The sequence below is a fragment of the Diceros bicornis genome, chromosome X (genome assembly GCF_020826845.1).
Source record: "Diceros bicornis minor isolate mBicDic1 chromosome X, mDicBic1.mat.cur, whole genome shotgun sequence".
Classification (NCBI taxonomy): domain Eukaryota; kingdom Metazoa; phylum Chordata; class Mammalia; order Perissodactyla; family Rhinocerotidae; genus Diceros; species Diceros bicornis.
Window position 1 is genome coordinate 135333912 of NC_080781.1, and position 22024 is coordinate 135355935.

General features: G+C 40.1%; 1 protein-coding gene across 1 annotated transcript in view; it reads right to left on the reverse strand.

Annotated features, from left to right (window-relative positions):
- Positions 1–22024, reverse strand: part of CD99L2 (CD99 molecule like 2) — a 96657-nt gene that overhangs the window by 38281 nt on the left and 36352 nt on the right. The window contains exon 2 of the mRNA XM_058534886.1: positions 8677–8742. Within this exon, the coding sequence (XP_058390869.1) occupies positions 8677–8742 (66 nt within the window). The remainder of the gene's footprint in view (positions 1–8676; positions 8743–22024) is intronic.

The window sequence follows — 22024 nt, forward strand, 5'->3', positions numbered from 1 at the left end:
ACCAGTAAGGAGATCGAAACAGTACTCACAAACCTCCCCCAAAATAAAAGTCCAGGACCAGATGGTTTCCCTGGTGAATTCTACCAAACATTCAAAGAAGACTTAATACCTATCCTTCTCAAACTCTTCCAAAAAATTGAGGAGGGGGGAAGCTCCCTAACTCATTCTACGAAGACGAAATTACCCTGATACCAAAACCAGAAAAGGACAACACAAAAAAAATAAAATTGCAGGCCAATGTCAGTGATGAACATCGATGCAAAAATCCTCAACAAAATGCTAGCAAATTGCATACACCAATATGTTAAAAAGATCATACACCATGATCAAGTCGGATTTATTCCAGGTATGCAGGGATGGTTCAACATTCGCAAATCAATCAACACGATAGACCACATTAATAAAATGAAGAATAAAAATCACATGATCATCTCAACAGATGCAGAGAAAGCATTTGACAAGATACAGCATCCATTTATGATAAAAAAAAATCTGAATAAAATGGGTATAGAAGGAAAGTAGCTCAACATAGTAAAGGCCATATATGACAAACCCACAGCTAATATCATCCTCAATGGTGAAAAACTGAAAGCTATCCCTCTAAGAACAGGAACCAGACAACGATGCCCACTCTCACCACTCCTATTTAACATAGTACTGGAAGTCCTAGCCAGAGCAATCAGGCAAGAGAAAGAAATAAAAGGGATCCAAACTGGAAAGGAAGAAGTGCAAATGTCACTATTTGCAGATGACATGATTTTATATACAGAAAACCCTAAAGAATCCACCAAAAAACTTTTAGAAGTAATAAACAAATCCGGTAAAGTTGCAGGATACAAAATCAACATAAAAAATCAGTTACATTTCTATATACTAACAACGAAGTAGCAGAAATACAAATTAAGAATACCATCCCATTTACAATTGCAACAAAAAGAATAAAATACCTAGGAATAAGCTTAACCAAAGAGGTGAAAGATCTGTACACCAAAAAATATAAAACATTGCTGAAAGAAACTGAAGAAGACACAAAGAAATGGAAAGATATTCTGTGCTCTTGTATTGGAAGAATTAACGTAGTTAAGATGTCCATACTTCCTAAAGCAATCTATAGATTCAATGCAATCCCTATCAAAGTTCCAACAACATTTTTCACAGAAATAGAACAAAGAATCCTAAAATTCATACGGAACAACAAAAGACCCCGAATAGGTAAAGGAATCTTGAGAAAAAAGAACAAAGCTGGAGGTACCACACTCCCTGATTTCAAGATATACTACAAAGCTATAGTAACCAAAACAGCATGGTACTGGCACAAAAACAGACACACAGATCAATGGAATGGAATCGAAAGCCCAAAAATAAACCCACATATCTATGGACAGCTAATCTTCAACAAAGGAGCCAAGAACATACGATGGAGAAAAGAAAGTCTCTTCAACAAATGGTGTTGGGAAAACTGGACAGCCACATGCAAAAAAATAAAAATAGACCATTGCCTTACACCCACAAAAATTAACTCCAAATGGATTAAAGACTTGAATGTAAGACCTGAAACTATGCAACTTCTAGAAGAAAACACAAGCAGCACACTCTTCGACATTGGTCTTAGCAACATATTTTCAAGCACCATGTCTGACCGGGCAAGAGAAACAATAGAAAAAATAAACAAATGGGACTACATCAAACTAAAAAGCTTCTGCACAGCAAAGGAAGCCATCAACAAAATGAAAAGACAACCTAACAATTGGGACAAGATATTTGCAAACCATACATCTGATAAGGGCTTAATCTCCAAACTATATAAAGAACTCAGGCATCTCAACAACAAAAAAACTAACAACCCAATTAAAAATGGGCAAAATACCTGAACAGACATTTCTCCAAAGAAGATATACAGATGGCCAACAGGCACATGAAAAGATGTTCAACATCATTAACTATCAGGGAAATGCAAATCAAAACTACAATGAGACAAATACTGCATGAGCCTACTTTTATGAAGAATCTAAAACAGTCAAATTATAGAATCAGAAAATAGAATGGTGGTTACCAGGGGCTGGGGTGGGGAGGGAAATGGGTGAGATATTAGTCAAAGGGTACAAAGCTTCAGGGAAAAAAAAGAAAATAAGTTGGCTAGGAGGTGGAGAAATTGGAATCCTCATACATTGCCGGTGGAAATGTAAAATGGTTCTGCCACTGTCAAAAACAGTTTGGTGGTTCCTCAAAAACTTAAACATAGAATGACCATATGACCTTGCAATTCCACTCCCAGGTATACACCCAAAACAATTAAAAACAGGTATTCAAACAAGAACACGTACAGGCATGTTCACAGCAGCACTATTCACAATAGCCAAAAGGTGGAGACACTCAAATGTCCATCAACTGACGAGTGGATAAACACATTGTGGTCTATCCATACAATGGAATATTACTCAGGCATAAAAAGGAATGAAGGACTGATACATGCTACAAAGTGGATGTACCTCCAACGAAACACTACACTACATGAAAAAAGCCAGAGACAAAAGGTCACATATTACGGAACACTATTTATATGAAATATCTGGAATAAATAAATCAATTGATATAGAGAATAGATTGGCAATTGTCTGGGGCTAAGGAAGGAGAAATGAGGAGAAACTCCCTAATGGGTAGTGATGGAAATGTTTTGGAACCGGATAGAGGTGGTGGTTGCACAACATTGTGAATGTCTTAAAATGCTACTGAATTGTTCACTTAAAATGGCTAATTTTATAATTTCATGTTATGTGAATTTTACTTCAATAAATTATTATATTTTTTACAAAGAGGGAAGCATGGGAAAGGAGACCGTCGCCACAACTGCATATGCATTCCACCACAATTCAGTTTTAGCAAAAAGTGTCTCCGTAAATTGAGAATATGCCAAGTCTTTCCTGTAAAAGGATCACGTTTAGTTACCCTTTGGGAAGGCTTTGGGCACACTAATGCATACCTCGATGTGAAGACCACCCCAGTGGATGGGTATTTATGGTAAGAGAACCACATGTGATAACCTGCTGCTATTATACATCTTTTTAAATCTAGCTCATCATCAGTTTAGAGATGATTTTATATCTATAGTTTCCATTTGACTTTGCACCTGTAAAATGAAGAAGTACAGCTAACCCATTAAAATGAGGCTCTTTAGGTATATCTATATTATGGTGATATGTATAAGTAGGAAAGAGAAATTACATTACTGAAGCCATTATTTGAGCAACTTTCAGAAAAGCACTTGCCACTTATGTAATATTAGCTTAAAATCCACGTGACTCAAACAGCTCTTGTGTAAAAATACTTGTTTTTCCAGCTTAAAAAAAAATCAACTAACCACAGATGTAAGGGTTTATTTTCGGAGTCTCAATTCTGTTCGACTGATCTACACATCTGTCCTTATGCCAGTACCACATAGTCTCGATCACTGTAGCTTTATGAGGTTCTGCCCTATTATGAACAGTCTCCAGAGAAGTCTGGTTTCTCCGAGGATCTGCAGGTGCCATTTCAAGAGAGGGCGTTCCTTATGCGCATGTGGAACCAGTTGCTCTGTCAGAGCCTGAGCCTGCAGTCACGTAGAACATAACCTTGAATTTGTGCACTTTTAAAGATACTAACTACAGATTTTCTTGTCGTGAGCCTTTAAATGGGATTTATTATCAGCCATAATTGAGATGAGGAAAGTCTAGCTACTTATCAAGGTATTACAATTGTAGGTCAACTTCATCAAAGCAGTGAGCTCCTAAAAGAAAGAAAGCTATTTTGTAAAGTCTTTCTCAAAATGACAAACTTAGAAAGGATTCTTTGCTGCTCAGCCACTGCTGCCAGCAATGTGGCTCTCGTACCAGGACTGAATATGACATGTGCTACAACAAAACAGTAAACAAAACCAGTCAGGTTCCCCCAGGCATGGCTTAACCATGGTGCCCATGGCATTCCGAGGAAATGGGGACACTCATAAGAAGCTTTATTCAGCAAAAGCTGAAGGGTGTTACCCTGTGAGATGATTATTACACACACAGAGAAAAAGAGGGATGGAGGGAGGGAGAGATGGGGGAGAGCAGGAGGGAGAGAGGAGGACGGGGAGGGAAAAAAGGATGGAGAGAGGGCAGGTTGAGGGAAGGAGAAAATGAAGGAATGGGAGAGGAATGGAGAGGGGGAGGAGCAAAATTCTGAAAGCAACATGGATGAACCTTGAAAATATTACACTAAATGAAAGAAGCCAAAGTCCACGTACTACATGACTCTATTTATATGAAATGTCCAGAATACGGAAATCCACAGAGACAGAAAGGAGATCAGTGGTTGCCAGGGGCTGGGGGAGGGGAAGAATCAGGGCAGCAGGGAACGATATGTAAAGGGTACAGCGTTTCTTTCTGAGGTGATGGAAATGTTCTAAAATTGACTCTAGTGATGGTTGCACAACCTTGTGAATATATTAAAAACCACTGAATTGTACACTTTCAATGGGTGAACTGTATAGTATGTGAATTATATCTCAAAAAAGCTGTTTTTTTAAAATAACAATCCAGAAGTTTCCCCTTGCACTTTGAATAAATTGGCCACCGTGCCCTATAAGACCCTATATGATCCAGCTCCTGCCAACTTCTGTCTTTTCTCCAACATTCTGCACACTCTAGCCACAGAAGCCACCTTCCAGGCCCCAGAGCCAGCTCAGTTTTTTTCTGCCTCAGGGCTTTTACATCTGATCCCTTGGCCTTGGAGGCCCTTTCCCTGTTCCTTGCATGCCACCTTTCCTCAGAGAAGCCTTTACCACTTTATCTAAAGTAGCCACCCCTTACCACCTCCTTGGGCCCTCCCTGTCCCATCAGCCTGTGGTATTTGCTCCAGAGTACTCAGTAATATCTGAAATTATTGTACATACTGTCTGTGTCCTTCCAGAGAAAATAAGTTCATGAGGGCACTGACCTCATCCACATGGTATGCCCAGCACCTGGAATAGTGCCTGACAGCAAGCAGCACTCAAACATTGTTGAATGGATGCATGAAGGTCATTTAAAACACCCTGACCTAGGTGGTTCAGGGATTCTTCAAACAAGAAATGTACAACATACAAAGGAGAACAGTCTCCACCAGAAAAATAATTGAGCCAAGGAGAGATAGACAGGCCTATCTCTTTGAAACCTCAGTGGCGTGAAACATAAGTTAAGATAGAAAAAAAGAATGGCAGAGTGATATGGTCTTGAAGGATGTCATTCAACCAAAGACATCACAGGCTGGCGGTCCTATGGGTTCCAGATACACTGGCTGATGGGTGTGGATGAGAAAGATCAGATGGGCAGGCACATGACTGAGAGGGATGTAAATATGAAAAAGTCCCCCATTAGGAAATTAACAAATTTACTAATTGGGGGTCTGTTTATACTTATGTTTGTTTTGTCTTTTGGTCATGTTTGTTTCTGGAGATGTTAAACAATTTCATTAAAACCATCATGGCTAATAAGTTAAGTGAATATATTTTCCTGGGAATCTAAGAGGCCACCTGCATGTGTAGGACTGCGAGCACACTCAGGAAAGACCTGAGAATACCTGAAGCTCTCGCCTCACACCATACATAAAAATGAACTACTAAGAGATTTATAGTTTTAGGTGTATGATTCATTTTGAGTTTATTTTTGTATAAAGTGTGAGGCAGGGTTCCAACTTCATTTTTTTACGTGTAGCTACCCAGTTGTCCCAGCACCATATATTAAAGAGACTATTCTTTCTCCATTGAATGGTCTTGGCACCTTTGTCAAAGGTCAACTGGCCATAGATGTAAGAGTTTATTTCTAGACTCTCAATTCTATTCCACTGAGCTCCATATCTATCTTCATGCTAGTACCACACTATCTTGATTATTGCAGGTTTGTAGGAAGTTCCGAAATTGGGAAATGTGAGTCCTTTAACTTTTTCTTCTTTTTCAAGACTGTTTTTTGGCTATTCTAGGTCCCTTGAATTTCCATATGAATTTGAGGATCAGCTTGTCCATTTCTGCAAAACTTCTAGCTAGGATTTTGACAGGATTGTGCTGAGTCTGTTGATCAATTTAGGTAGGCCTGCATTCCGCATGTATGCTTGACTCTTACACCAGAGACTCAGCCACAGTCAGTCCTTCCAGTCACATCAGTCAAAGAACAATAATGGTCGATGCTTTCTGAGCACTCACTGTGTACCAAGTACTGCACTGAGTGCTTCACAAGGGCCATCTCATCTAATCCTTACAATACTCCTAGGAGGTAGGGCTTATTATTAACCTCATGCAACAGATGAGGAAACTGAGGTGCAGAGAAGCCTGGTGACTCACCCAAGGCGACAGGTTGTAAGTGGCAGAGGCAGGGTTCAGATGCAGGGAGTCTGGCTCCAGAGCCCCTGCCATTCTCAACCCAGAAATACAGAGATCCCACAAACCCATTAAAAAAAAAAAAAGACAAGCAACCCAGCAGAAAAATGGGGAAAGGATATGAACAGACAATTCACCAAAGAGGAAAATGCCAATTGTCAATAAATATATGAAATGATGCTCCCTATTACTATAATCAGGGAAATGCCTAAGGAGTAACAAGATATTTTGTCCATCATATTGGTAAAATGTTTTTGATTGGTAAAATATGTTGATGGCATGGGTCTTGGAAAAAAGATACTCTCATAACAGTATCAGTGGGAGTATATAATGGCACATTCACTAGGGAAACAATTTGGCAGAATCTATTACAATATAAAATACATACACCCTTTGGCCTGGTAGTTCCATTGTACTTCAGCACAAAGGATATAGACAAGAATGTTCACTGAAGCCCTCATTTGTAATTGTGCAAAACAGAAACAAACCACACGTCTGCCAGTAAGGAAATGGCATCACTGGCCATGGCCAAAGACACACCACTGGAATGCCAGCTCCATGAAGCACAGGTTTGTGTCTGAGATATAAAGATATAGATAGATAGATAGACAGACAGACAGACACATAGATAATGTAGTAGACTGAATGGTGGCCCCCCAAATATGTAGCCAAGTCCTAATCCCCAGAACCCATGGATGTGACCTTATTTGGACAAAGTGTCTTTGCAGACATAATTAAGTTAAGGATCTTGAGGGCCGGCCCCGTGGCTTAGCGGTTAAGTGCGTGCGCTCCGCTGCTGGCGGCCCGGGTTCGGATCCCGGGCGCGCATCAACGCACCGCTTCTCCGGCCATGCTGAGGCCGCGTCCCACATACAGCAACTAGAAGGATGTGCAACTGTGACATACAACTATCTACTGGGGCTTTGGGGGAAAAATAAATAAATAAAATTAAAAAAAAAAAAGTTAAGGATCGTGATATGAGATTATCCAGGTGGGTTCTAAATCCACCAAAAAGTACCCTTATGAGAGATAGAAGAGGAGAACACACACACACAGAGAAGAGAAAGCCACGGGAAGATAGAAGCAGAGATTGGAGAGATGCAGCTGTGAGCCAAGGAATATCTGGAACCACCAGAAGTGAAGCTAGACAAGAAAGCACTCTCCCCTAGAGCCTTCAGAGGGAGCGTGGTCCCGCCAACCTTGATTTTAGACTTCTGGCCTCCAGAACTGTGAGAGAAGAAATGTCTGTGGTTTTAAGCCACCTAGTTTGTGGTACTTTGTTACGGCAGCCCTAGCAAACTAATATAGATAGATACATTCACTCAGGTCTTCAATACATGTTAAGTAAACAAACAAGTTGTGAAATAATACACATATAACTAAATGAAAAAGCCCTACATATGTTATATAAAACAAAAAACACCAAACAATCTGTATATACAGATGTACATAACAGCATAAAAAACTAATTGGGACCAGCACAACCCAAAGTGACTTCCGCAGTTTCCTCTTGGGATGGGAGTGGTGCAAACAGAAGGGGGGGTGTTAAGGGGAATCTCAGATTTACTTTCTAAGATTCATGCATTTTTAAAAAGAATGGTTTAAATTTTTTTCAAAAAAAATTAAAGAGAAACTGCTGAGGGCATGGCCCCATGGCATAGCAGTTAAGCGCGCGTGCTCTGCTGCTGGTGGCCCGGGGTTCGGATCCCGGGTGCGCACCCAGGCACCGCTTGTCAGGCCATGCTGCGGTGGCGGCCCATATAAAGTAGAGGAAGATGGGCACAGATGTTAGCCCAGGGCCAGTCTTCCTCAGCAAAAAAAAGAGGAGGATTGGCATGGATGTTAGCTCAGGGCTGATCTTCCCCACAAAAAAAAAAGAGAGAGAGAGAGAAACTGATGAGAAAGCTTAGCGTTTGAGAGATTATATATAGATACAATTTTAAGAAAAGCCATTATAAAAAATCTAAAAGGAGAAACAAACCCCTTATTCACTTCAGAGTACCTTTTTCTGAGCTAGGAAAAGACAGTCCTCAAGGGTCACTGCTGGCATGTCACACCAGTAGATGCTATGACTTGAGCTGGAGAAAATACTATATTGGTTATTACACATTGTTTGGTATTCTCCACAAAAGAAACAAAGCATTTCAAATATTCAGATTTTCTTTAAATAATGCAATTTATGATAACCTGATTTTATCTGATCAAGTGAAATACAAGCCACCTATTGTTTTCCTTGAGTGTGTATTCTGAGTGGGTGGTACACATTAATCACTATTGTTTGCTTTTAATAGTTTATTTGATTTACTACTCACGCTTTACTGAGGAAGTTTCTTTCACTGGATCCTCCAGACTGAAACCATCGCCAAAGTCCCCGGATCCTAAAAATTAAAATATGATTTTTAAATTTAACTATCTTTGCATGAAACAAAATAACAGTGAAATACTCACTTGTAATGGTCATTTCCCTTTAGACAGTGTCATGAACGTAATGCTACAAAAGGACAGCAGCTGAAGCTATCCAAAGATATACTGAGTTGATATCCTTCTACAAACAACTTACCCTCACCAAAAACAAAAACCACCTTCATCCACTAGAAGGTTGAAGGCCCAATTGTATAGAACATGAAGTACAATCTTACAAAAAACCTTCTGCATAGTATGATTTTTTCAACAGGGATATTGGAGCCCAAAGCTCCACTGATAATGGGCCAAGTTCTTTCACCTCACTCTAGGTTTCACAAAGACTGCTCTGCATTTTGTCAATCCAGGGTACTTTCCCCCCTGACTCCAGCACCCACACCTAGACCAAGCAGCTCTGACTGATTACACGTAACTGAAAAGGCTCTGGGGAGAAGTTTTTTCAGAAGAGAATCTGTCCTCAGAAGTGGACCCATCTGCCCAACCCTGCTTGCTATCAAACTTGACAGCTATCATTCATTCTAGATGGGCACATAGTTTGCCATGGGGGTATACACATGATCAGCTCTCAAGCAAACCACTATGCATATACACTGGAATTGAACAAATAAGTAAATAAAAGTGAACTTTAGAAGCCAGGCTTCTCACTGTTGGAGAGGGATGTTGCAGATACAAAGGAAAGGCTAGAATGATCCATGTGATAATAGCTTAGAGTTGGAGACCTCAGTATGAATCACATTTAGCTTAATATATATACAGATGGCTACATACAGAAATATTTATAGACACGTGCATATACTAGTAAGCAGACATATATTCCCTTGCTCTGTCAGCTGAGAGGGCCTAGAAGCAACAACACCCCAGTAGCAATGAGCACACCTAGCACTCAGATCTTGGTTTCTAAACACCATTCTCCAATACAAGGAACCAGAGCTCCTTGGAGAAACGGCTGATTCCAGGACTGGGGCAGGAAATATATAAGATGAGCTTGGAGCCTCTTATAGTGCCAGGAAGTACTTTAAAAAATATTGATATTGATGGGTATATGTCAAAGGGGCATATGGCCAACTGAAAGAGTTCCCAATGGCTAAAGCTGGAACAATTTAAGCAAAATAAAGTTGTATTGGGTTATAACCCAAAGTATAAAATAAATATCCATGAGTCCATGTTGATATAAATAAATAGCTAAACAAACACATAAAAGGGAGAGAATAGAAGAATTCAAATTATGTAGATATTTATCCCTTAAGGAGGTGAAGCATAACTCCCCACTCTATAAGTGTTGACTTCATTCCAAAGATTACAGTATGAGAAGGTAGGGGAGGAAGAGTATAACTTTACAGTGAAGTAACCTGACAAACACTACAGCAGCCAGAGGATCAAGATTAACATCAACAGCGATGAGTCATGTTGATAGTATATATCTTTGATATGATGTGGTGAGAATGGCACTATATCTGTATGGTCTTCCTCTCAAAAACCCCAGTATAATCATGAGAAAAACATCAGACAAATTCATATTGAGAGGCATCCTTTAAAATATCTGACCAGTACTCCTCAAAATAGTCAAGGTCAAAAACAAAGAAAGTCTGAGAAACTGGCACATCTTGAAGAGCCTAAGGAGACATAATGATGGAAAGTCATGTGGTGCCTTAGATTGGATCCTAGAACAGAAAAAGGACGCTAGATAAAAACTAAGGAAATCTGAATAGAATATGGACTTTAGTTAATAATAGTGTATCGATACTGGTTCATTAATTGTGACAAATGTACCATGTTAATTTAAAATGTTAATGATATGGGAAACTGGGTGTGGAGCATATGGGAACTCTCTGTACTAGCTTTGCATTGAAATCTAAAACTGTTCTAAAAATAAACTATTTTAAAAAATCCATTTCCTATAGCAAAAAAATTAAGTGCAACCACTAAAAGAGGAGATGTAGGACATATAATCTCTAACTCATTCAAGAAAAAAAATGAAAGGTCAACACCAACAACTAAAAATCAATCCAACAAAAGTCACCAGACAGAAAAAAGAAACAAGAAATGTGTTAAATAGAAAACATGAACTTTCACATAAGAATATGTACAATCCTATCTGTAAAAAACGAGTACAAATAGAGTAAATCTATCAAAAGATAAATGGGATAAAAAGATAACTATATACTGTTGACAAAATATACTGTACATCTAAAATAAAATGGCAAAAAAGAAAAAGGTAGAATATAAGAGAATGGACACATATACCAGGTAAATGCAAACAAGAAGGTAACAGATGTGGCAATATTAATATAAAACAAGATAAAATTCAAGACCCAAACCTCTAAATAGGAAAACAGCAATATTTTATGGGAATAAAGCTTATAATCCCCCAAGAAAATGAAAGTTGTAGCACTTAATAACTGAGCTTCTAAAATTCTAAAGTAGCCTTTTGCTTCTTGCTATGATGGAGTAACTGGTATCAGATTAGCCCTCCCATCATAAACAACTATAAAATGGACAAAACGTGAGGCAACAGTTCACAGCAGTGAACAAGCACTGAGAGACTGCAATCCCTGAGATCAGGGAAATTGTGACAGCTAAATCCAACAGGAAATCCTGAATTGGATCCTGAACCCATAAAGGCCATTATTGGGACAATCAGTGTAATCTGAATGAGGTCTGTGGACCAGATGGTAATACTGGAGCACTGTCAATTTCCTGATCTTGATGGATGTACTGTGGTCATGGAGGAGGGTGTCCTGGTTTTTAGGAAATGCACATTGAAGTATCAAGAGGTAATGGGCATCATATTTGCAGCTGCTTCTGAAATGATCCAGAAAAAATATCTGGAGATACATACACACACCAGACCAAATGTGACAACTGGGAAATCTAGATGAATAGTAAATGGGAATTCCTTGTATTAGACATTACTGGGACAAGTGGCGAAACCTGAATGGGGTCTGAGTATTAGGTGGTAGTAATGCATTAATGTTAATTTCCTCATTCAGATGGTTACATTGAGGATATATAAAAGGATGTCCGTGTTTGTAGGAAATACACTCTAAAGTATATTGGTGGGGAGGGGGGTGATGGGGCATCAGGTAAGCAACTTACTCTCAAGTGGTTTAGGGGAAAAAAAAGTTCCTTATACTGTACTTGCAAGTTTCCTGTAGGTTTGTAATTGTTGCAACATTTAAAAAATTAAAATATGTATATTTCTCAACTCAGCAATTATACTTCTAGGTATCTGTAAAAGAAAAATACTTGTATATGGGCTCAAAGAGGTACGTATAAGGATGTTCATGGCAGTACTGCTTATAACAGCAAAAAGAAATGGAAACAGACCAAGTGTTCATCAAAAAAGAATGGTTAAATTAAATATGATTCTTCAAAACAATGAAATGTTCTGTAGCTGTTTAAAAGAATTAGATACTCTTAGTAAACTAGGAATAGAAAGGAAATTCCTCTTCTTCATAAAGAATATCTACAAAAAACCTACAGCTAACATTATACTCAATGGTGAGAAACTACAGTTTTCCTTCTAAGATCAGGAACAAAGCAATGATGTTCCTTCTCACGACTGCTTTTCAACATCATACTGGAAGTCCTAGCTAATGCAGCAAGAAAAGGAAAAAAGGTATACTGATTGGGAAGAAAGAAATAAAACTGTCTTTGTTCACAGAGGATATGATCATCTATGTAAATAATTCAAAGAATCCACAAAAAAACCCTCCTGGAACTAATAAGTTGCTACAGCACGACTGCAGGATACAAGGTTAATACACAAAAGTCAGTTGCTTTCCTATATACCAGCAATGAACAAGTGGAATTTGACATTAAAAACACAACACCATTTACATTAGCACCACCAAAAAAGAAATACCTGGTATAAATCTAACAAAATATGTACAAGATCTATACGAAGAAAACTACAAAACTTTGATGAAAGAAATTAAACAAGAACTAAATAAATGGAGAGATATTCCATGTTCACGGATAGGAAGACTCAATATTGTCAAGATGTCAGTCCTTCCCAACTTGATTTATGGATTCAATGCAATCACAATCAAAATGTCATCAAGTTATTTTGTGGATATTGACAAACTGATTCTAAAGTTTATATGGAAAGGCAAAAGACTCAGAATAGCCCACACAATACTGAAGGAAAAGAACAAAGTTGGAGGACTGACACTACCTGACTTTAAGACTTACTATAAACTTATAGTAATCAAGAGAGTGTGGTATTAGCAAAAGAAGAGACAAACAGACCAATGGAACAGAATAGAGAGCCCATAAATAGACCCACACAAATATAGTCAACTGATCTTTGACAAAGGAGCAAAGGTAATACAATGGAGAAAAGACAGTCTTTTCAACAAATGGTGCTGGAACAACTTGACATCCACAGGCAAAAAAATTAATCTAGACACAGACTTTACATCCTTCACAAACACTAACTCAAAACGAATCACAGACCTAAACGTAAAACACAAAATGATAAAACCCCTAGAAGATAACATGTGAGAAAATCTAGATGATTTGGTTTTGGAGATGACTTGTTAGATACAACACCAAAGGTACAATCCATGAAAGAAAAAACTGATAAGCTCGACTTCATTAAAATTAAAAATTTCTGCTCTGTAAAAGATACCGTCAAAAGAATGAAAAGACAAGCTACAGACCAGGAGAAAATATTGCAAAAGACACATCTGATAAAGAACCATTATCCAAAATATACAAAGAACACATAACTTAGTAAGAAAACAAACAACCTGATTAAAAAATGGGCCATACCCCAGCGGTCCCTGGTGCCTAGTCATCCCCTGCAGACCTAGGATCCAAGCCCATTCATGTGGCCCTGAACAGATATTTTTCCAAAGAAGATATACATATGGCCAACAGGTACATGAAAAGATGCTCAACATCACTAGTCATCAGGGAAATGTAAATCAAAACCACAAGGAGATATCACCTCACACCTGTTAGAATGGCTATTATCAAAAAGACGCGAGATAAGTGTTGGAGAGGATGTGGAGAAAAGGGAACCCTGGTGCACTGTTGGTGGAAATGTAAAGTGGTACAGCCACTATGGAAAACAGTATGGAGGGTCCTCAAAAAATTCAAATAGAACTACCATATGATCCAGCAATCCCACTTCTGGGTATACATCTGAAGGAAATGAAATCACTATCTCAAAGAGATATCTGCACTCCCACGTTCACTGCAGCAATATTCACAACAGTCAAGACATGGAAACTACCTAAGCATCCATTGATGTAGGAATGAATAAAGAAAATGTAGTGTGTATGTGTATATATATAATGGAATACTATTCAGCCATAAAAAGATGGAAATTCTGCCTTTTCAATAATATGGATGGACCTGGAGGGCATTATGCTAAGTCAAATAAGTTAGACAGAAAAAGACAAATACTATATGAACTCACTTATATGTGGAATCTAAAAAAACCAATATCATAGATACAGAGAGCGGAATGGTGGTTGCCAAGGGCTGGGGGGTGGGGGAAATGTTGGACAAAGGGTACAAAGTTCCAGTTATAAGATGAATAAATTCTGGGGATCTAATGTACAGCATAGTGACTATAGTTAACAATATCGTATTATATACTTGAAAATTGCTGAGGGTAGATCTTAAATATTCTCACCACACACAAAAAAAATGGTAATTATGTGAGGTGATGGAGATGAGAACTAATCTTATTGTGGTAATCATTTTGCAATATATATATGTATCAAAATCATCACATTTTAAGTTGACACTTAAATTTACATAATGTTATATATCAATAATGCTGGGAAAAAAAAGACAGAAAAATAAAGACATGAACCATGTGAGTCAGAGTTGGTGTATGTCTTACCAGTATGTTTCTAGCTAAACATCAAAACAACAACTGACCAAGGGGAAAAAAATGGGCCAAACACCTTAACAGATACCTCACCAAAGATAATATACAGATGACAAACATATTAAAACATGCTCCACATCATATGTCATTAGGGAAATTTAAGTTAAAACAAGATACCACCACACACCTAGGGGAATGGCCAAAATCCAGAACGTGGACACCACCAAGTGCTGGCAAGGATTTGGATCAAAAGGAACTCTCATTCATTATTGGTGGGAATGCAAAATGGTACAGCCACTTTTGAATGACAGTTTGGAGGTTTCTAACAAAACTACACATATATACCATACAATCCAGCAATTGCACTCCTTGGTATTTACTCAAAGAAGTTAAAAACCTTACGTCCACAAAAAAACCTGTACACAGATGTTTATAATTTCTTTATTCATAATTGCCAAAACTTGGAAGCAACCAAGATGTCCTTCAATAGGTGAATGGATAAATTGTGGTACATCCAGAAGATGGAATATTCTTCAGCACTAAAAAGAAATGAGCTATCACGCCATGAGAAAACACAGAGGAACGTTCAATGCATATTACTAAGTGAAAGAAGCCAATTGTGAAAGCGACATACTGTATGATTCCAACTATATGACATTCTGGAAAGACAAAACTATGGAGACAGTAAAAGGATCAGTGGTTGCCAGGGGTTGTGAAGGAGGGAGGAATAGGCAGAACACAGAGGATTTTTAGGGCAGTGAAACTACTTTGTATGATACTCTGATGGTGGATACACGTCCTTATAAGTTTGTCCAAACCCACAGAATGTACAACACCAAGAGTGAACCCTAACATAAACTATGGACTTTGGATGATGATGTGTTAGTATAGGTTAATCAATTGTAACTAATGTACCACTCTGGTGGGAGCTATTGATAATGGGGGAGGCTGTGCGTGCGGGGGGGCAGGAGGTATATGAGAAAACTGTACCTTCTGCTCAATATTGCTGTGAACCTAAAACTGCTATAAAAAAATAAAATCTATTTAAAAACAAGAATGGTATAACCCCATATACTGACATGAGACGGATCTCTAAGATAAAGTATTAAATAAAGCAAGGTATAGACAAGCATTTTTCCATTTGTGTGTAGCTATATCTATATCCACAAAAATTTTCTGGAAGCTTACACACGGAAACTGGTAATAGTGGTTACTTTTAGGGAAGGAGAATAGGGGTCAGGGAGAAGGAGCATTTTACCATTAATTTAAACACTTCTCTGCCTTTTTTGTTTTTAATAATGTACACGAATTTCTCTTATGATGATGATCGTGATAATAATAATTATTATTATTTAAAAGTTCTGTATCAACCCCTCCAAAACGACAAGCCAATCATCCTACTTGGTCTTCCTTCCAAACTCTGTCCCTACTTTTTCATCAAAGAATTGGAAGAATAGGTTCTTCCAAATAACATCTTGCACAAATGATGTTTTCAGCCATTCCCATACTGTTTGTGACATATCCTGCTATACGTCATTAAGAGTCAAGGGTAATATAACACAATTTTGCAGTATTTATTAATCCCTTGTTGACTTTGGAGTCAATAGACCCAACCATGTGTGGACAAAGCCATTCAATCTCAATCTACATCCTGAGCTATTCTGACTTCTTCAGAGCCTACAAGCAAGCACAGCTGCTAAAATCAAGATGGGAACAAATATTCTCATGAGAGATACCAAACCTCACATGGTCTAAAATAGGGTCGTATCCTATACCTCTTCTATGCAATCTATAAACAACTCAGTTTGAGTGTAGGCAGACAGGAATCCTCCTCGTTAACGACACTGACTCACCCCCCTCCCGCCCCCCCCCCGGGGCACACCTTAGAAAGCAGCTGATTCACCGTAGGCTCAATTTAAAAGCCCCAAATCACTGTATCTGGGGTGCTGGTGTTCAGGTATTTGGCCGAAAAGTTACCTCAATTCCACCGCAGAGGGCCACAAAGAATTTCTTTTAATGGAAAAAGCATGTAGTGAGCTGGTAACACCTGTCTGAAAACATTCTCTCACATTGAGCAGAACTTTGGAAATGTTATCCAAGGACTTGCATGCGTCCTTGAGAAGATTCATTTAATAAGGAAAGCGCTGGTTCCACCCACAGACACCCCAGCAGCCTGTGTCTGTCCTGAAGTGGACTTTGTCCCTTTGGGAGGGAACACAATCTTGACTTCATATTGCAACCTGACCGACACTGACTGTCGTCTAAAGCTAAGGGCACCTTTTACTGAGGGCTGTAAAACAAGGCACAGCAGGCCCTTGTGAGTTCATGGCAGAATTCTCTGGCTGGGATCCAGCACCTGCCAAAGCCCTGATTGAAATGTGTGACTCACACGGGCCCCAACTGATGTGACCCTTAAGTAGCCTTTCATTTGTATTTGATCACTTAATCATTCCATCCTCTGCTGTCCTCCCGCCCATTCCACTTAGTTCATCCTGAAAGCACACCCATTCCAGTTAGGTGTTCACGTTTGTCCTCTCTCTAGACCTGCCCTGTCCAACATGGTAGCCACTAGCTGCACGCGGCTGTTAAAAATTAAACTAAATTAAAAATTTAAAAATTCAGATGTGGAAGATAAACTAACACATGGGCAGAGAGAGCAGTTTGGTGGTTACCGGGGGAAGGGAATTGGGGGGTGGGCCCAAGGGGTGAAGGGGCGCATTTATATGGTGACTGACAAAGAATAATGTACAACTGGAATCTCACAATGTTATAAACTATTATGACATCAATAAAAAATTTTTAAAAAAAGAGAAAAATTTAAAAATTCAGTTCCTTACTCACACTAGCCACATTCCAAGTGCTCAACAGCCACTTCTAGTTGGTGGCTACTGTGTTGGACAGCGCCAACAGAGACCATCTGCATCATCGAGGAAAGTTCCATGGGACAGTACTGGTCTAGACAGTCATCTCCACGCCAATGCCGAACACAGCCCTGGCAGCAAGGAGGTACTCCCTAAAGGTGTGTTCATTGTGATTATCCAAACTCTGTCTCCACGCTGTGACAGTACCTCCAATCTGCAATCTGTTCCTACAGAATCACCAGTGGATAGTACCTGATATGACTTTGTGACAAATCCATTTGGGTTTCACGCCAAGAGCAAACTCATCTCTGCAGAGGAACGTGTCTGCTCCCTACTGCCAGATTAAGAACTGCAGAGGCAGCCTGGACCCCTGGCTGCTGAAGATTGAGGCAAAGTCACAACTCAGCCAGGGAGATGGGTGCCTCTCAAGTGCCCAGTCACATCTATCCCCTGCCCTCTAAGGATGGGTTCTCTTCTACCGTTCTCCTTTGTACATGTAAGCAGCTTCCCATTTTACTGAAATGGTATAGTACAAATACTAAACGAATAAATACTCACGTAAACTGCTTTGCTTTTCAAATTTTAAAATCTTGACCCATTTCTGTGGGTAAGAACAGAAGGGACATCTGAGACTGGTAAATCGTAGATGCATCGTCTCAGGACTTTCCATTTGTCTGTCTGAACGGAGCTTCCATGAATACCCACGCTACACTTAAGTTTGTCCAAGGAAGCCAGGACAACACCCACCTGCCTGGTATCGGGGCTAGCACCTGCGTCTACACCACAATTCCAAAGGAATGGAGCTATTTATCAAAGAGGAAACTGACTCGGTCAACAGTGATGCTGTTAACAAATGCAGGGAAGACCCACTAGAAAATGGGCCAGGATCAGATTCGGACCTGAAGGATCAAATCATGACCCAGTAAATTTGTGGCATAAGGCCCTTGATCACTTGGGTTCAGGGAATAAGACTAAAATCAGCTCCAGTAGACTGGGCCTACTGATTGGGGGTGGGGCACAGCTTGATTGAACCTGGAATGGGCCATGGAATAAGGATGCTCCACCTTAATCTGATAAAGAGCTCACCTGATGTGGCTGCTTGTCCAGCCATGTGTTTCCCCTGCCAGAGTGCAGGGGGCCACTGGGGCCTGAGTAATAAAAGGAAAACCTGCAGGTCAGAAAAACAACTTCCCACCTCCCTGCTGCAGGAGCTCTCTGCCTACCATGGAAACATTCCTGAAAACTGCTTGTGGGAAATCGAAGCGACAAACTCACTGGCACGCATGGCCAAGTTTACAAATGTCTCCGGTGAAAATCATTTCTCTTCCTTAAGACAAACAAGGAGGTATCCCTCTCCCCCCTTGTGCTCCAGAGGGTGGGAGCAAGCCAAAAGTGCTAAGTCATGCTCGTCCCTGATTCCCCCCAAATTTTGCACTGTTTTAACTCTTGTTGCCACAATCTAGAGTCAAACAAATTTGTCTTGATAAATTTATGCTTTTACACCTCAAAGCATGCTGAGTAATTAATATCCTCTGGGTTAGCTAAGCGCTGCAGCATTGCAAGGGAATGTGAAAATGGCTTTCCTCTTGTTCTGATTACTAAACGGATTTAGCTGTTGCCACCTGAGCTCCCACTAGTTTCATGAATAAATTTAAAACACTCCCAGAGATGACAATAATGATGTGAATGCAGTAGTTCACCAGAAGACAGGGATCAGCATTTCAGTGCAAATCAGCCACCGCCATCAGAACATCTGCAGTGTCCAGCCCAGGCAGTTGGTTTCAGGTCCTCACAGGGCACACCCCACTCCAGTTACCTGCTATGTAACGGGAACCGGGTCAACAAGGGAAGGACTTAGATGCAGGTACATGTCTAAAAGTATTTTTACATATTTCCAGGAAGCATCTAAGTGTCCTGTGAATGTGGCAAATAGTTTGATTTTATAGAAGGGGAAGGATGTTTTTCTTTTTTTTTTTTACAAATCGCATAAGTGACTTAGCTGACTGAAAAAGGCCAGTGTCCTTCCTCCTTTCCATACAGAAAGGTAAATGTGGACGATGGCTGTTCAGAGGAAATCCAAAAGGTGCTTGGAATGCCTGCAAGGATCACTTTTTCCACAGAAGTCAGAGCTGAGAGCGAGGGGACTCCTTAGCTAAAGAAAAATGGAGTGGGTGCCAGGGGCTGGGGGTGACGGGAATGGAGACGGACTGCTAATAAGTATGGGGTTTCCTTATGGGGTAATGGAAATATTCTAGAGTTTGATAGTACTGATGGTTGCCCAACCTAGTGAGTATACTAAGAACCACCGAATTGTAGGCTTTAAAATGAAGTTTATGCTATGTGAATTCTTTCTCAGTTAAAAAAATGCAGTAGTTGTCTCTAGGTATTGGGCCAGCATTCAGCTCTGTGAGGGGGTACCGGGGACCTCAGAGATCAGGTAGAAACCTGGAGGGCCCAGCAGTTAATCATTTCTTAGCAGTAACAGAAATGATCCTTGAGCCAGATTATATGCTGTCTTGTCACAGTTCTGCCACTGGCTATCTGGGGGTCCCAGAGCACTCACTAGACCTCATAGGAGTGACCTGTTTCCCACATGTAAAATGAAGGTATCAACTGCTCAAACCCCCCCAGTGGAATAAGGTGGATGACATGATGGAAACAAAGCCATCACGGACAAATAAAGTGTCATCGTGGTGTCCCAGGAGGCTTGGAGTCTCATGATAGCCCTATGACAAGGGGCACACTGCTCTTGGGGCCACAGTTTCTAAGAAGTGGTGCAAGATACTAGGTGCCTTGCCAAAAGTGACACTGCTGGCGTCACATCAAAAACTGGAACCTGAGGGTTTCCCACTCAGGTCCAAGGCTGTTCTAAGACAACACATGAGGATATCAGTACTGGTGACCAGCTTTGGAGCCAAACGGCCTGGGTGTGGGTCCCAGCTCTGCCACGCACCAGCAGAGAAACCTTGGATCACCAGCAGAGATCAGAGGGCCTGATCTACCCAGTCAACTTCAAAGGCAAGAGCCTTGACAGCTCTGTGCCTCAGTTTCCTCATCTGCAAAATGGAGATAACAACAGACTCTACTGCAGATGGCTGATGGGAGGATTAAACTGGTTATTATATATAAAGTGACTAGCACAGTATCTGACACATAGGAATCTTTCAAATATTAGCTATTATTATTATTACATTTGGTATTAAAATAAAGTAGAATCTACTAGATCTACTAGTAAGTAGAAGGCCCTCAATAAAGATGTATGAGTAAACAGCTTATAGAAGAGTCTTATTAAAATGTTCAAAAGCTTAACAGACACAGAGAGAACAAAGTCACATTCCGATGTGAACTCACCCAGCATCTGATGAACCTTTAGATGCTACTGATATGACATAAGCCTGGGAAATCAAGGCACAAGAATGTCACAAGGCCAACCTCAAACACTTCTAAGCCACAGGCTCTAGATTAATAACAATCAATGCACATGGCATTTCCCTGCCCTGTAGCCAACATAAACATAGACACAAGTGGATATCTGTGCAATTTAAGTGAAGTGGGAAGCTGTCTCTGGTTGAGCTTGCATAGATGGAAACTTCCAAATCAGAGCCAGGTAGAGCTGAACATGACCTCAGAGATCACCTAGTCCAACCCACTCATTTTAGAGATAAAGAGAATCCATTAAAAGGTTGACTTTTTGGAGGGTTTTAAGTTAGTTATGCAAAAACAGGAGAATCTCATAAGACAGCTCATTATGCAGTACAGATGTATTTGGATGAAGCCTGGGTTGCACCATGGGCTCTCAAAGAGCCAGCCTGGACAGAGGGCCTGATCTACCCAGTCAACTTCAAAGGCAAAGCAAAGCGATCATGTCACAAGGTCCAGCATTAGCTATGGGTTTCCCAGTCTGTGTTCATGAGGAGGCTCAGAGGTGGAATCTGCGCCCACACATGACAGGCCCATCAAGATTTCGGCCTTACCACTTTGCAAGGCCAATGCAAAGGGAGCAAGGCTTGGCCAGCCCAAGGCAGCTCCTATATCCTCAACCCAGACCTTTCTCCAGATATCCAATCCTGCAGGTCATGCACCCCAGTGGAGATTTCCACAACTCCTCCAAAGAAACATGCCCAAGCTGGCCTCTGTCTTCCCTTGCCTTCCCAGTCTGGCTTCCTCCTTTTGCACAGCAGATCTCAAGTGAGTGCATCACCAACTACCTGGGCATCCGAGTCAGAAGCATTGCCATTATTCTTGACTTCTCTGTCATTTGTGATCCATCCATGACCAAGTTTTATCTATTTTACCACCCAAATATTTCTCACATCTGTCCCATCACCTCCACTTCTGTGGTCACTCTCTTAATTTCTCATCTCAATTATCACAACAGCCCTCTTAACTGTCCTCCTTAGCTTGAGTCCTTCTATTCTGCTGCCAGAAAAACGTGATACATCAAAGATCTGGTTGGGTCACTCTTGTTACTCAAAAACTACCTATTTCTCCCCATTGCCTGAAGAATCAAGTTCAAACTTCCTGCATATC